The sequence below is a fragment of the Talpa occidentalis genome, unplaced genomic scaffold (genome assembly GCF_014898055.3).
Source record: "Talpa occidentalis isolate TD23 unplaced genomic scaffold, MPIMG_talOcc4v2.1 talOcc4.12, whole genome shotgun sequence".
NCBI lineage: Eukaryota > Metazoa > Chordata > Mammalia > Eulipotyphla > Talpidae > Talpa > Talpa occidentalis.
The window spans coordinates 88,887,353-88,900,519 of record NW_023601212.1 but is presented as its reverse complement, the minus strand read 5'-3'; the positions used below and the strand labels follow the sequence as shown (position 1 = coordinate 88,900,519).

The 13,167-nt window shown below is 41.8% G+C and overlaps 1 protein-coding gene across 5 annotated transcripts in view; it reads left to right on the top strand.

The window, feature by feature from the left end:
- TNRC6A (trinucleotide repeat containing adaptor 6A) overlaps positions 1 to 13,167 on the top strand; it is a 170,629-nt gene that overhangs the window by 154,156 nt on the left and 3,306 nt on the right. For all 5 annotated transcript variants that reach the window (XM_054693792.1, XM_054693794.1, XM_054693791.1 and 2 more), the window contains 9 exons: positions 450 to 587; positions 1,878 to 2,006; positions 2,435 to 2,512; positions 2,774 to 2,984; positions 5,031 to 5,162; positions 8,936 to 9,094; positions 9,729 to 9,869; positions 11,398 to 11,505; positions 12,492 to 12,713. In XM_054693792.1, the coding sequence (XP_054549767.1) occupies positions 450 to 587; positions 1,878 to 2,006; positions 2,435 to 2,512; positions 2,774 to 2,984; positions 5,031 to 5,162; positions 8,936 to 9,094; positions 9,729 to 9,869; positions 11,398 to 11,505; positions 12,492 to 12,713 (1,318 nt within the window). The remainder of the gene's footprint in view (positions 1 to 449; positions 588 to 1,877; positions 2,007 to 2,434; positions 2,513 to 2,773; positions 2,985 to 5,030; positions 5,163 to 8,935; positions 9,095 to 9,728; positions 9,870 to 11,397; positions 11,506 to 12,491; positions 12,714 to 13,167) is intronic.

Here is a 13,167-nt window from a genome sequence, read left to right as displayed (position 1 = left end):
ATCTGATCTTTTCTGTTTTCTACCTGTCTCCTGTTGATGCTGGAATGTCATGTGACTTCTCTTCTGTTCCTGCAATGATTTCTCCTTTCCACTTGTTTGCTTGGCTGGTGTTGCACATCTTTCTGTATGTCCAATCAGGATGGCATTGTAGCAGATGAATCCCAAAACATGCAATTTATGTCCAGTCAAAGCATGAAGCTTCCCCCTTCAAATAGTGCACTACCTAACCAGGCCCTTGGCTCCATAGCAGGGCTGGGTATGCAAAACTTGAATTCTGTTAGACAGGTAAGCCCACAAGTGTATTTTAGGCTCTTTGTTGAATGACTTAAATAATGAGATCTCTCTTACATGTAGTTACTGTGTTTAAATCAATAGTACAATAAGGTAATAATACATTTGTCCCTAAACAAAGAACCCCACTGTTATTTTGTTGTTGTTTGTCTTTGTAGAATGGCAATCCCAGTATGTTTGGTGTTGGAAACACAGCAGCACAACCCCGGGGCATGCAGCAGCCTCCAGCACAACCTCTTAGTTCATCTCAGCCTAATCTCCGTGCTCAAGTGCCTCCTCCATTACTCTCCCCTCAGGTAAATAAACTTCCATTATACTCTGTTACATTCACCTAAAAAAGAACCTTGAATAATTTTGTATTTAAATGATTGATTAGTTAGGGCCTCCAAGGTGGTACAAGGGGTTGTACCACCTATGTACCACCTCCAAGCACTATGGAGCTGACCCACATGGCGCAGCAGATATCTCTCCTGTTTCACCTGCTGCACCTCACCTTAGCAGTGTATTTCAGTCAATTCGCCTGTTCTGTTCCCCACTCTGTCTCTGGTGAATCCTCTCACCCCAGCCCTCCCCCGTATCTGGCCTACACCCCAGCTCTTGAATGCATAAATAAGTCTTTTTTTTTTTTTTTCCTTTAAAGACTTATTTATTTATGCAAGCACTGGGTACAGTCAGCAGCGTGGGAGGGTGAGAGAATTCACCAGAGCAGGGAGCAGAACAGGCAGACTGACGAAGTACACTGCTGAGGGGAGCAGCGGGCGCGTCAGGAGAGGTCTGCTGTGCCATGTGGGACCCTCGCCGGTAGCCAGGGATCAAACCGGCTCTGCAGAGGCTGCGGTAGCTTCGCAGTCCAGCACTCAACTGCTTCGCCACCGGGGAGGCCCAATAAAATGAGTCTTTAAAAAATAATAATAAATAAGTGATTGATTAGTTGATCATTATTTACTGACATATTTGAGATGCAGCTAATTCTGAATTTGGTATTTTGAAAGGATATGGGTAGGGTTAAAAAAATGAGTAAAGGGTGTTTTAACTCTAAAATGTTACCATTGTCTTTGATAAAACATCTTGAATGGAGGAGAATAACTGGGTAGTTTAGGAATGATCTCTGTTCCTTTTTATACCATGAAAGTATATGAGCAATGTATGAGTAAAGCAAAGACAATTAAAAATAACAGTTCCTGGGCCTCCCCGGTGGCGCAGTGGTTGAGCGCTGGGTTGCAAAGCTGCCCGCAGCCTCTACAGCACCGTTTCGATCCCCAGCTGCTCCCCGGCCACCGGAGGAGGGTCCCACATGGCGCGCAGACCTCTCCTGCCGCCCGCTGCTCCCCTCAGCAGTGTACTTCCGTCCTTCTGCCTGCTCTGCACTCTGGCTCTGGTGAATTCTCTCACCTTCCCGCGCTTCTGACTGTACCCAGTGCTTGCATAAATAAATAAATAAATAAATAAATAAATAAATAAATAAATAAATAAAAAAAATAACAGTTCCCCAAGTAGTATCCACAAATTTAATAACTCAATTTAAAATACACAGTACATTTAGAGTTATTTTATCTACATTATTAACTTACCATTGTGATCCTAAGGTTCCAGTTTCATTGCTGAAGTATGCACCAAACAACGGTGGCCTGAATCCGCTCTTTGGCCCTCAACAGGTAGCCATGCTGAACCAGCTATCCCAACTAAACCAGCTTTCTCAGATCTCCCAGTTACAGGTAAGTGAAATAAGAACCTTGTTCTGTGTATACATTTGTTCAGTGTCTATTGTGCTAAACACTAGACTCTTTGCAGAATGTGTTGCAGTAAACAAAAAGGCCTAAGTATGGCATTCTCATAGAGCTTGCAGTGTGTCAGTGAGTAGACGGTGAATTCAAAGAGCAAGCCAGCCAAGTCTGAGGTGGGGCTGGAGGTGGGGTCATCAGGGAAAATTACCCTGAAGTGGCTATTTAGTACAAAAGACTAAATTCAACAGCAGGGCTGGAAGCCAGAGGATGCAAGGAAGTGATTATGCTGGATGAGGCAGGACATGTTAGCACTGATTAGGTGAAGCCATGCCTTTGTGGATCCATCTGCCACAGTCACGTAGAAGCATGCTACTCTAGGTGGCGGAAAACTGATCACCTTTTCACAATTTTCCCTCCAGCGATTGTTAGCGCAACAGCAAAGGGCGCAGAGTCAGAGAAGCGTGCCTTCTGGGAACCGGCAGCAGCAAGACCAGCAGGTAGATCAGATCCTTCTCCTTGCTACACTTAAACTCATCTTACATCAATTCCAGTGTAATGAGAGATTCAAAATGCCTTAGTTAAAACATTCTGAAATAGATTGTTTATTAAATCTTCTGTTTGCCAGAAGTCATATTAACTGGAGTACAGTGATGATTTGTATTCCTGCTGAGAAGGAAGTGAATTAAAAAGTGAAGGGGAATCTGTGGGGCTCTAAGAAGACTTTTTCTCTATGATTTTTCCCGTTTTCTTGTTTTAAGGGTCGACCTCTTAGTGTGCAGCAGCAAATGATGCAGCAGTCCCGTCAACTTGATCCAAACCTGTTGGTAAAGCAACAGACTCCACCATCTCAGCAGCAGTCACTCCATCAGCCAGCCATGAAATCTTTCCTTGAAAATGTCATGCCCCACACTACACCTGAGCTGCAAAAAGGGCCATCACCAATAAACGCTTTCAGCAACTTTCCTATAGGTAGGTTTCTGCTTGGCCAAAGCATTCAGTTGATGCTTAGGTATCACACACTTGCATCCTTCCTTGTGTTGCCCTCATGAAAGCCTCTCTGGTTTGAGCTGTTTCCTCTCTGGGAGTTACCATCTCCTCTTGTTTGAATCTGTCTGCATGTTTCATGGAAGGCCTTTCTCCATTCAGGAAAATCACACTATTCCAAAAATTCCATTTGTAGTGGGTTAGAATAAAGAAATATTTTTCTTTCTAAGACTCAGATTTTCTTTTTTAATTTTTAAAATAATTTTTATTAATGTAACTTTGGTTTATCGACAGCTCTGTATATAATTAAGAAATACAGGAATCTACCTACTCAGCCATGGGCTACCACACCACATCCACTACCAAGGAAACCAGGGTTCTCCACCGTTGTTGGGTCCTCTCCCCTCTTTCCTCTCTATTTTCCCCTTCCCCTGCTGGGAGCCTCAGTTTTACAGACTTGGATATCTTAATGGTAGGCTACAAGGGGAGGAGAAGGCTGGAGCACCATTGTTAGAAACAGCACAACAGAGAAGATTTGAGCTGTATAGCTTTTGGGAAAATACTGGAAACAGTCATATTTGTAGGTGTCAAAATCCGAAAATGTAATTATTGTCTAAATATTTATAAATGATTACTAGTACCCTGACTATATACTTAACATTGTTATAAATTGGGACATGGGGAGACAAATTTTTTAAACATGGGATTTCCTATCCTGGCTGGCTTTACAGCAAGAGATACTTTTTTCCTGATTAAGAAAGTCCGCTTAGTCTATGAAGATACCAGTATGGTTGTCTAAATCTACAGCCTATTGGCCAAATTTGTGAAGTTTTATTGAACATTGCCATCATTTATTAATGCATTTTTTTTTAAAGATTTACTTATTTATTTATGCATACTAGAGCTGGGGTATAGCTAGAGGTGCGGGGGATGAGAGAATTGACCAGAGAAAGTGAGGAGAGAACAGGCAGATCTACTGAAACACACTGCTGAGGGGAGCTATAGGCAAGACAGGAGAGGTCTGCTGCACCATGTTGGTCAGCTCCCAGGCTGGGGATCGAACTCAGGCCTCAGTTGTTGGTGATTGCTTGATAGCACTGAGACTTTTAACCCCTTGTGCCACCATGGAGGGCCCCATTAATGTATTTGTTATGACTACTTTGCATTATAAAATACTTACATACATACCTTGAGACCTTGTGGCCCATAGAACCTAAGATAGTTATTGTCAGAACCTTTACAAGAAAAATTTGCCAGCTACTTCTAGGTGATGATTCTGAGACCAACAAATTTAATTTCTCTCAGCAAAAATAGAGTGGATATTAGACAATTCATTAAATTCATTAAGTTTTTATTTAAGTTTGACCTAATATCCTGTGGACTCTCATCACACCCATGTATTTAAAAATATTTACTCTGAAATTTTAGAGTAAGATCCATCTGGATGTGTGTTAAAATTGTCCCACTCACAGAAGATTCTCAACAAGCATCTTGGATAATTTTGATGGTAGAACCTGGCTCACACTTTAAAAAAATACTGGCTTAAATGGTCTGTTTTCTGACCACAATATCTAAGATAGAATTGTCCATCCTAGACATTTAGAGAACATCTCAGTTTGATGCATGTCATAGGAAAAGTTCTTAAAAATAATCAAAAGTATATGAAGAAAGTTTTCACAGTTAACGAAATTATAGTACTAACGCTCTCATGGTTTGAGTCCATTGTATTATTGAGTTCTCAGTAGCTCTTCAGAATTCTGTGTTGCTTTCTCTGATAACCTAACTCTGGCTCGCCCTTATAACATTGTTGTGTGTGACCTTGGCCAGGAGCCCGGAGTGTCTGTTCTGCCTTCCTTGCTTTTGTCTAATCACTTGGCTATGCCACATTTGCAGGATGATACTTATTAGGGAACATTAGGCAAGTTTGGAAACATTAGATTAGTTTCATGTTTTTCTAGAAAATGGTACCAAAAGACAAACATGCTGTATTTTATGAAATGACTCTTTAAATTATTGTTTTTTTTTTTTAAGGCTTGAATTCAAACTTGAATGTAAATATGGATATGAACAGTATTAAAGAGCCACAGTCAAGACTAAGGAAGTGGACTACAGTGGACAGCATTTCTGTGAACACATCTTTGGATCAAAACTCCAGCAAACATGGTATGAATACAGTCCTAATATTTTTGCTTTAAAAAAGCAACTGTATAATGCTAAAGCCTTTCTTTTTTTAGTCTCAAATACATATTTTCAAAGCCAAATACCCCTAGAATCTCTATTCATTTTTTTAAAATGCTTTATTGTTAAATCTTAGTTTAAAACATAAAACAACAAAATTAACCTTTATTAGGCTATTATAAAAATGAAAATCTGGTTGTACATTAAAAAAAACTTTCCCCTTTCAGTGGTCATTTAAGTTGATTTATTGTCCCAACATTCTACTTACTAATACTCAATTTAACCTGGAGTAGGGTATTATAAAATTCCCATAATTTGATTTTTATCAGTTTCTTTTATATTGACACATTTTGTTTATATATTTTGTGTGTGAATCATATACATTCAGTATTGTCTTAGTTAATTTTTTTAGAAATGTCATTTTCATATTATTTAATGTTATCTAGCCAATGTAACCACCGAGCATACATAGATCCATATGTACATACACCCAAGTATGTATAAGTGTGTATAAGCAGTAAAAATACTTGTCCTGCAGGAGCTCATGTTTGGTAGCAAAATGAAACACATAAACAGCTTTAGTACACTGTGGTAGGTTCTGTAAAAATTAAAAAGTATAATGGTACAAATAGTATAATAGTGGTTTGGGCGAGGTAGGTCTGGAAAGACTTTATTTTATAAAGAGACTTATCCTGATCTGAGTCTTAAAGATCACCAAACCAATGAGTGGAGAAAGAGCAACAAAGTGAGTATGACATGAAAACCGAATGTGTGGAGGGCAAGTCTGGAGGTGGCGGTACAATGAGAAAAAGTTGGAACAATAGGTATAAAGCAGATCATGGGAAACCTTTTGCCATAAACCATTTTAGACATCAAAATGGTGGATATCTACAGGAATGAAGGCCAGAGAGAAAGAAGGAGGTGAGCGTGGGAGGAGGGAGTACATTGAACGGTGTTAGAATTAAGGACAGGAGGGCTTGGTAACTAACCTTGGTAACTAACTGCAGCTATGTGATTATCTGTAATGTGTCTTCTGTGACTGTAGCCTCCTCCAGTCTAATCTGTTGACCTTTAAGATGGGCTTGGAATCATTTCCAAGAAGCCTCCCCACTTTATGCTCCCCTAGCACCCCTATATGTGTCACTGTCTTGCGTAAGTATTCATTTAAGCCCATGTCCTACCCAGGACATAAGCTTTTAAAGGAGAGTGCCCACACTTTGCTTACTTTGTAGCCCCATTGCACCATTCAGTGAACATTTACTAGGTAAAGGATAAGTGGATGATGGTGCAATTTAATGGTAGAGTAAAGCAGGAATCAAATGCAACAGATAATAAATTGATTTTAGTATTGTTGAGTGTGATATTTGGGTGTTAACTCAGCATGGAAAAAGCCCGCCAGAAATTGGAAGTGTTTCACTCAGAAGAAAAATCTGTTCTAGAAGGTAAGGTTACATATTCATCAGAATGTTGAGAACCTGAACTTGGATGAGTTAGCCCAGAGGTTGGGAGCATGGAGAGAACAAGGACCTGGTAATGAAGAAACCTGGAAAAGGATGGCTGGAGAGATAGATATGGATACCAGAAAAATGTTCTCTCTTATGGTTACCTGTCTTCCCAAGTTATAGTGGATTTTTCCATGTGGGTTTTGTGTATCTGGGCCTCATTTTCCTTGTGAAAATGAAATACTGTCTTGCTTTCACTGCTGTTGTGGGTATAATGTATGTCATCCTCAAGTGATCGCTGTGCTTACAGGGCGTACTGGTGTAGGAAGGGGCGTCATCCCGCAGCTTTGGTTATGAAGTCGGATACACCTGGGATTCAGTCCCAGTGTTTAGTCTCTTGTTGCATTATTGTATAGACCATTTTCTTGAAGCTTCAGAGTTTACATCTGCAAAATGGAAATAATACATCATAGAATTGTTGGGTGGGACTGAATAAGATGCTTGCTGTTATGCTCTTACCTGGTTGCTGCTGCCTGACATTTAGGGAGCAGGCTATGATGGTGTCTTATAAGCTGACTGTTAGGATAAGTTTGTTTATAAAGTACTTCTGTGTTTTACCTTTTTTAAAAAAAAAAAAAGATTTTATTTATTTTTACATAGAAGAACTGGGGTGTAGGCTGGTTGGGGGCAGGGGGGATGTGTAAGAGGACTCACCAGAGATAGAGTGGGGAACAGAACAGGTGGATCTACTGAAATACACTGCTGAGGGGAGCAGCAGGCGAGATAGCAGAGGTCTTCTGCACCATATGTGGGTTAGCTCTCTGGCCGGGGATCAAACTCAGGCCCCAGTGGTGATAGCCCTGAGACTTACCCCTAGGCCACCAGGGAGGTCCTGTGTTTTTCCTGTTAATTTTTAATTTTGTAGTTGTATTTTACCTTTTTAAAACTTAGTGTCTGTTTGTTGTTCTACATTTCATTGCATATCACATGGAATGTGAGCTACTAATTTTTAATTTTAGTAATTAGCTTAAACAGTAAATATTTTTATCCTTATATATATAGCAAGCTAACGAACATGGACTAGTAACAGTCTCTTTTTCAAAATAGGCCAGTGCTTTTTCTTTAGTCAATCTAAGTTTTGCTGTTCCTGTTTAATTTGATATCCTGATACTATCTTTTGTTATTCTTTCTCTTTGTTATTTAGATACAAATTACCTAATGTTACCTTGTTACCTGTTTTTCCTATCTCCTCCCCTCCCCCCGCCCCCCATGTTCTCATCAGGCAGTGGATGAGTGACTGATCTTAATCAACTCCAGGCCAATTGCCCTTGTTTCATAGATATCACTTGGCTTTTACCCACTTAAAAATCAAGAATCTTTGCTAGGACTTCTGGTTTGTATAAAAGAAGCCTTTAAACTTCAAGTCTTAAAGTGTTGGCATTTTTAAAACTTTTTAATGTTTAAGGAAAGTGCTTTTTTCCTTACCAGTCTCATGTTGTTTAAACTCTCATTTTCTCCCAAAACAACTACTTTTAATTTGGTGACTCTGGGTCTCATATTAGTAGATTTAGAATCATCTCTAGCATATTCTTTTGGCTTACATTATTTTCCCTTTGCCTTATATTAAAAGGGAGAATAATAATTCTCTTCCCATTATTAAAATTTTTATTTTTTTTCCTTTTTCCTTAATAAAAATAAAGTTTTGTCCGACTCTGTATTCAGGAAAGATTCGTAAGCTGCCAGCCTACATGTTAATGTTCATTATCCTCACTATTTTGCATTAAATAATATTTTTAACCAACATCCATTTAAACATACAGGAAAGTCCATTTTGTTGGCACAGTAATTTCCTGGACTCTGGACACCCCTTTTCACCGCTGGTGACTTGCTTGACCACAGTTTGTGCATTACCCTTATCTCCCTGCCATGCTTCTCACTCACCCTGCCACCACCGGCACCAGACAGGAGCCTCAGCTGCAGTTCACTGTGCTTGTTCTCAATTCAGGCCTCAATACAAGTGTTTTTAATGAATTGGGAGTAATTCATGTTCTGGTCACTTCATAATTATGGCCCTTAATATCCTTCTTGACATGAAGCTCACAGTGATGGTTTTCAGGTCTCAGTGTCTAGTGACAGTGTTTGGAGTCTGTAGGAGATGCAGACTGCTCTCTCTGTGTCTCCAGGCTACCTGCAGAGCACAGTTTGGAACCCACCGCAGTAATAGAAACTTCCTTACCACATTTGAGAAACTGCAAGAAAGAAATGTCATAGTATATTTATTTTGCTTCCATTTCACTACCATTTTTCTCTTTGTAGGTGCTATTTCAAGTGGTTTCAGGCTGGAAGAGTCTCCATTTGTTCCCTATGACTTTATGAACAGCAGTACTTCACCAGCCAGTCCTCCAGGTTCAATAGGAGATGGCTGGCCACGTGCCAAATCGCCTAACGGCTCTAGCAGTGTTAACTGGCCACCAGGTAAAATTCTAACAGCTTCTTCCATAAGAAATTGTTTCCATTTAGTTTTTATTACCTCTGAACTTGGTGTTTAGCCCAGCTCTGTGCAATAGACCATTCTCTATGCTAAAAATAAGAAGGAATGCAGAAATGAAATGTGAAAATTTGAGCCCGGAGATTTGGGCAATATGTGTCTGACTTGTTGCCAGTGCGTTCGTTATGCCTCAGGCAGTGAAGGTGGTGGGGTCTGCTCCTCTGACTGGCGTGAAGGATGCAGAAACCTTCATTCGTTGTTCCTCTTTAGCTGTGTTAGTGAACTAACTTGGCAGCCTTTCAGTGGTACCAAAAAAATCACCAGAAATGCCCCCAGGGACTGCTTTGTCCTACTCCAGCTGCTGTGGCTTTGTGACTTGTACTGAAGCACTTTAAATGTTACTGATTAAAAATATATACATCTGGAAACATTATTTCAGTTGTGAAAAGTTTTAAGTTATTCTTAACAGCTTTTAATAATTGTACTACTAAATTGTCCTCTTAGGATACTTTATTAATTGGAAAGTATTTGAGGATTGCATAAATATAAGCATATAAGTTGTAGATACTTAATAATGGATTTTTAAATCATGATTAAGCCCTAACTAATTTTCATTTCCAGAATTTCGCCCTGGTGAACCATGGAAAGGTTATCCAAACATCGACCCTGAAACTGACCCTTACGTCACTCCTGGCAGTGTCATAAACAATCTTTCAATTAATACTGTGCGGGAAGTCGACCACCTCAGGGACAGGAACAGTGGTACGTAGGCAGAATTTATGAGTGATGCTGGCAGCTCGGCTTGAGAATGGATGACCTGGGTGTGACCCTTTCAGCAGCAAGTCACTGCAGCACCTGACTCGGTCCCATCACAGCCCCTGGCAGCCAAGGGACTCAGGACAATGAAAACAATGCTCACTCTTCCTAGAGAGGACTTTACACCCATTTTTGAAATGATGATTTATTAGCACTTGCTATGGTAAATATGTAGCTTAGTAAGTTGACACAGAGGGCCAAAATATACTTTATAACAAGTTCGAATATTGTGGTTATTAAGAATTGGATGTTTCTTATAGAAGATGTTATTTTATTGATTATTGACATGGAAGGGTTTTCATCTGGAGGAGCATTTTGACTTTCTTTGTCTTTTGAGAGTGGAATTGAGCCCCACCTATGGGTCTGTGAAGTGCAGAAGCACTGTTTCATCAGTTATCACATCAACTCATCCTTTCCCTGCCACATGAGCACTTTCACCCCAGGAACTACAAGTATACCATGTGTGCACTAGAAGAAAGGTGAATGCAATGAAGGAAAATATTTTCCTGACATATATTTTTCCATCTGTCATTTAATCTTTTTTAAGAAAATATAAATGAATCACCATTTTACATTAAATAAATGATTTGCTAACAGGTGTTTGCCATATCACAATAGTAAGAAAAAATTCTCATTTTTCTAAAATGAATTAATAGGCAAGTAAGTAGAAGTAATTTCAAACCACTACTTTCGTGGGGAGAAGGGACACAAAGTCACACATCAGACCTTATAGCCTGGTAGTTAATGAAAGAATCTTTCAAAAGAATCTTACAAAAACCACAGATGTCTTGTTTGTTGAAGATTCTGAAAGTCAGGAGAGGAGTTCAGATCTAATATTAAAAGATGTAACCATTGAACGTTTTGCTTGGAAAAACTGACAGTTAAGGAGGGATAATGTGACAGTGGTGAGCCGAAAGGATTAGAGTGGGAGACCAGGTAATGGTTGAATCTGGAGCTAAACAGGAGTTGTGCTCAAGGGGATTTTCAAAAATAGGGAGAAAGGCTAGGTTTCGGGCACTGAGTATGGGGCGACGGATGGAGAAGATGGAGGCCCAGCCCATTGCTGGTGCCAGTGGCACCTTGGGGAAGTGTCCGGTAAGAAGCCCTTGGAGCACAGAGACAGGAGTTGGGAGTGGTAAGATTGGCCCGTCTTTTAGAGCCTGGAGTGTGAGGTCGAGCTGGGGCGGGGGGCGTGGGGGGGTCTCGGAGGCGTGCGTGTCTCCTTGGAGCAGACTCACATGTGGTTATGAGAAAAGGGAGAGGAGAGGAAAAGCCTTTGAGTCACAGTAAACGCAGTGGGCAGGCTCTGCCAGCATGTTGTTCCTTGGAGGCTGTTTGAAGAGGGATTCGATCTTGGGCACCACCGGTGACGGAGCATCCCATGCGTGCTGCGGGGCAGCGTTTCAGGGAATGCGTCCGCGTAGTCTTGAGTGCTGGTCTGGTGCTCCGGCTGACGAGCTGGCTCTCCCCGCAGGGTCATCCTCATCCTTGAACACCACGCTGCCTTCAACTAGTGCCTGGTCATCCATTCGTGCCTCCAACTACAACGTTCCCCTCAGCAGTACAGCACAAAGCACTTCAGGTGGGCGCCGGCTCCGCGGACTCGGTCGTGTTCTTGTCTGATGCCGTCTCGGTTTGGTTATTGAACGTGATTTCATTCAAAGCGCTTCAGACTCTCTGCAGTAAAGGGCCTTTTGTTTTTTTTAATTTCCAATCCTTTGAAGACTGAATCTTTCATAAGACACAGTAGCCGTGAACTTTGAATTGCTAGGAAAGCGATAGCGCTGAGAGTTGTGGTGGCGCTGTGCTCCGCCAGCTGCAGGCCTCCGCCGTCCCGCCCCGACGGTGTGGGGCTGTGTTGGTGTGGATCCAGTAGGAGAACAGTTGGGTGATGGAAGTCCTAGCATTTTCCTTCCTCTCTGCTCCTCGGGTCTTGTAGCATTATTTTGACATGGTTGGCTCTGTCCTGATCCCGGCCACCCCACTCGTCAGGAAGGGTGCGCTCTGGCTCTGCGCTGGACCCGCGGGCCGGTTGCTTACTCAGCAGAGTGTCAGGACCGGAGACAGTGGGTGCCTGGTGCCCAGTAGCCTCCCACTTGCCACAGAGGCACCCAGGGAGGCTTTGCTGTGATGCTCCCACTCCAGGGCTACTTTGGGGATCCTTTTTCCATGAGGGAACAAGAGAGAGTACTCGGGGCTGTTTACCAGCCTATGTGACTCCATGAATAGACTTGATTGTGGTTATTAAGATAGGGAGGTCCCAGTTGCTATTTCAGAACAATTCCCAGCAGTGGGTTTTTGTTTTGCTTTGATTTCAATTAAAGTGCAGTTTTGTACACTGGACTGAGAATCTTATATATTTTCAAGCTGCTGATAGCAGATAGATTGCCTTGAGCGTTCTGAGGCAAGAGAGCAGTTTCCTTTAGCCTTTTTATTCCCCCTTTTCTCTGGCAGTTTAGTTTTAAATAGAGCTTTATTTTGCTTTTAATGGGACAGCAGATGTTGTTAATATTCTCCTTTTTGAAAGTACCTCTCCCCCCCAACACCTTTTTTTTTTCCTTTGAGTAGCCAGAAATAGTGATTCCAAATTGACGTGGTCTCCTGGTTCAGTTACAAACACCTCTCTGGCTCATGAGCTGTGGAAGGTCCCTTTGCCACCTAAAAACATCACTGCTCCGTCCCGCCCTCCTCCGGGACTGACTGGTCAGAAGCCGCCCTTGTCTACGTGGGATAATTCTCCCCTTCGTGTGGGTGGAGGATGGGGAAATTCTGACGCCAGGTATACCCCAGGTAAGAGGAAACACATCCAATGGATTTCTGTGGGTGGCTTGCTGAATTGAGTCAGTACCAGCAGTCTGGTTTAACAGAGCTGAACGATCACGTAGCCTCTGTAGAGTAGGGTTAGGACTTAGACAGGACTCCTAGTTGCATGGCCATTTCTTTGATTACCATGTCTTTGAGAGTCTTCACATTTTGCCTGGTCCACTTACGAGGACACGTAGTCAGTGGTCAAGTAAGTGGAATGGGGATCGCCTTTCTTTCAGGCGTTCCTCAGGTGCTCACCTTAAGATGTGTGGTGAAGTCTTGCTCATGGCTGGCTTTCCAAGTAACTCCTGGTCTCATGGAACAGGCTGTTACTGGGCATGGCTGGGAGGAGAGAATAGCCCCATGCAGCCTGTTTAGGAGGATGCTCAGCCTGTACTTTAGTGGTCCCTGGATGTGTCGTTTAAGCAGGGATGTTTGA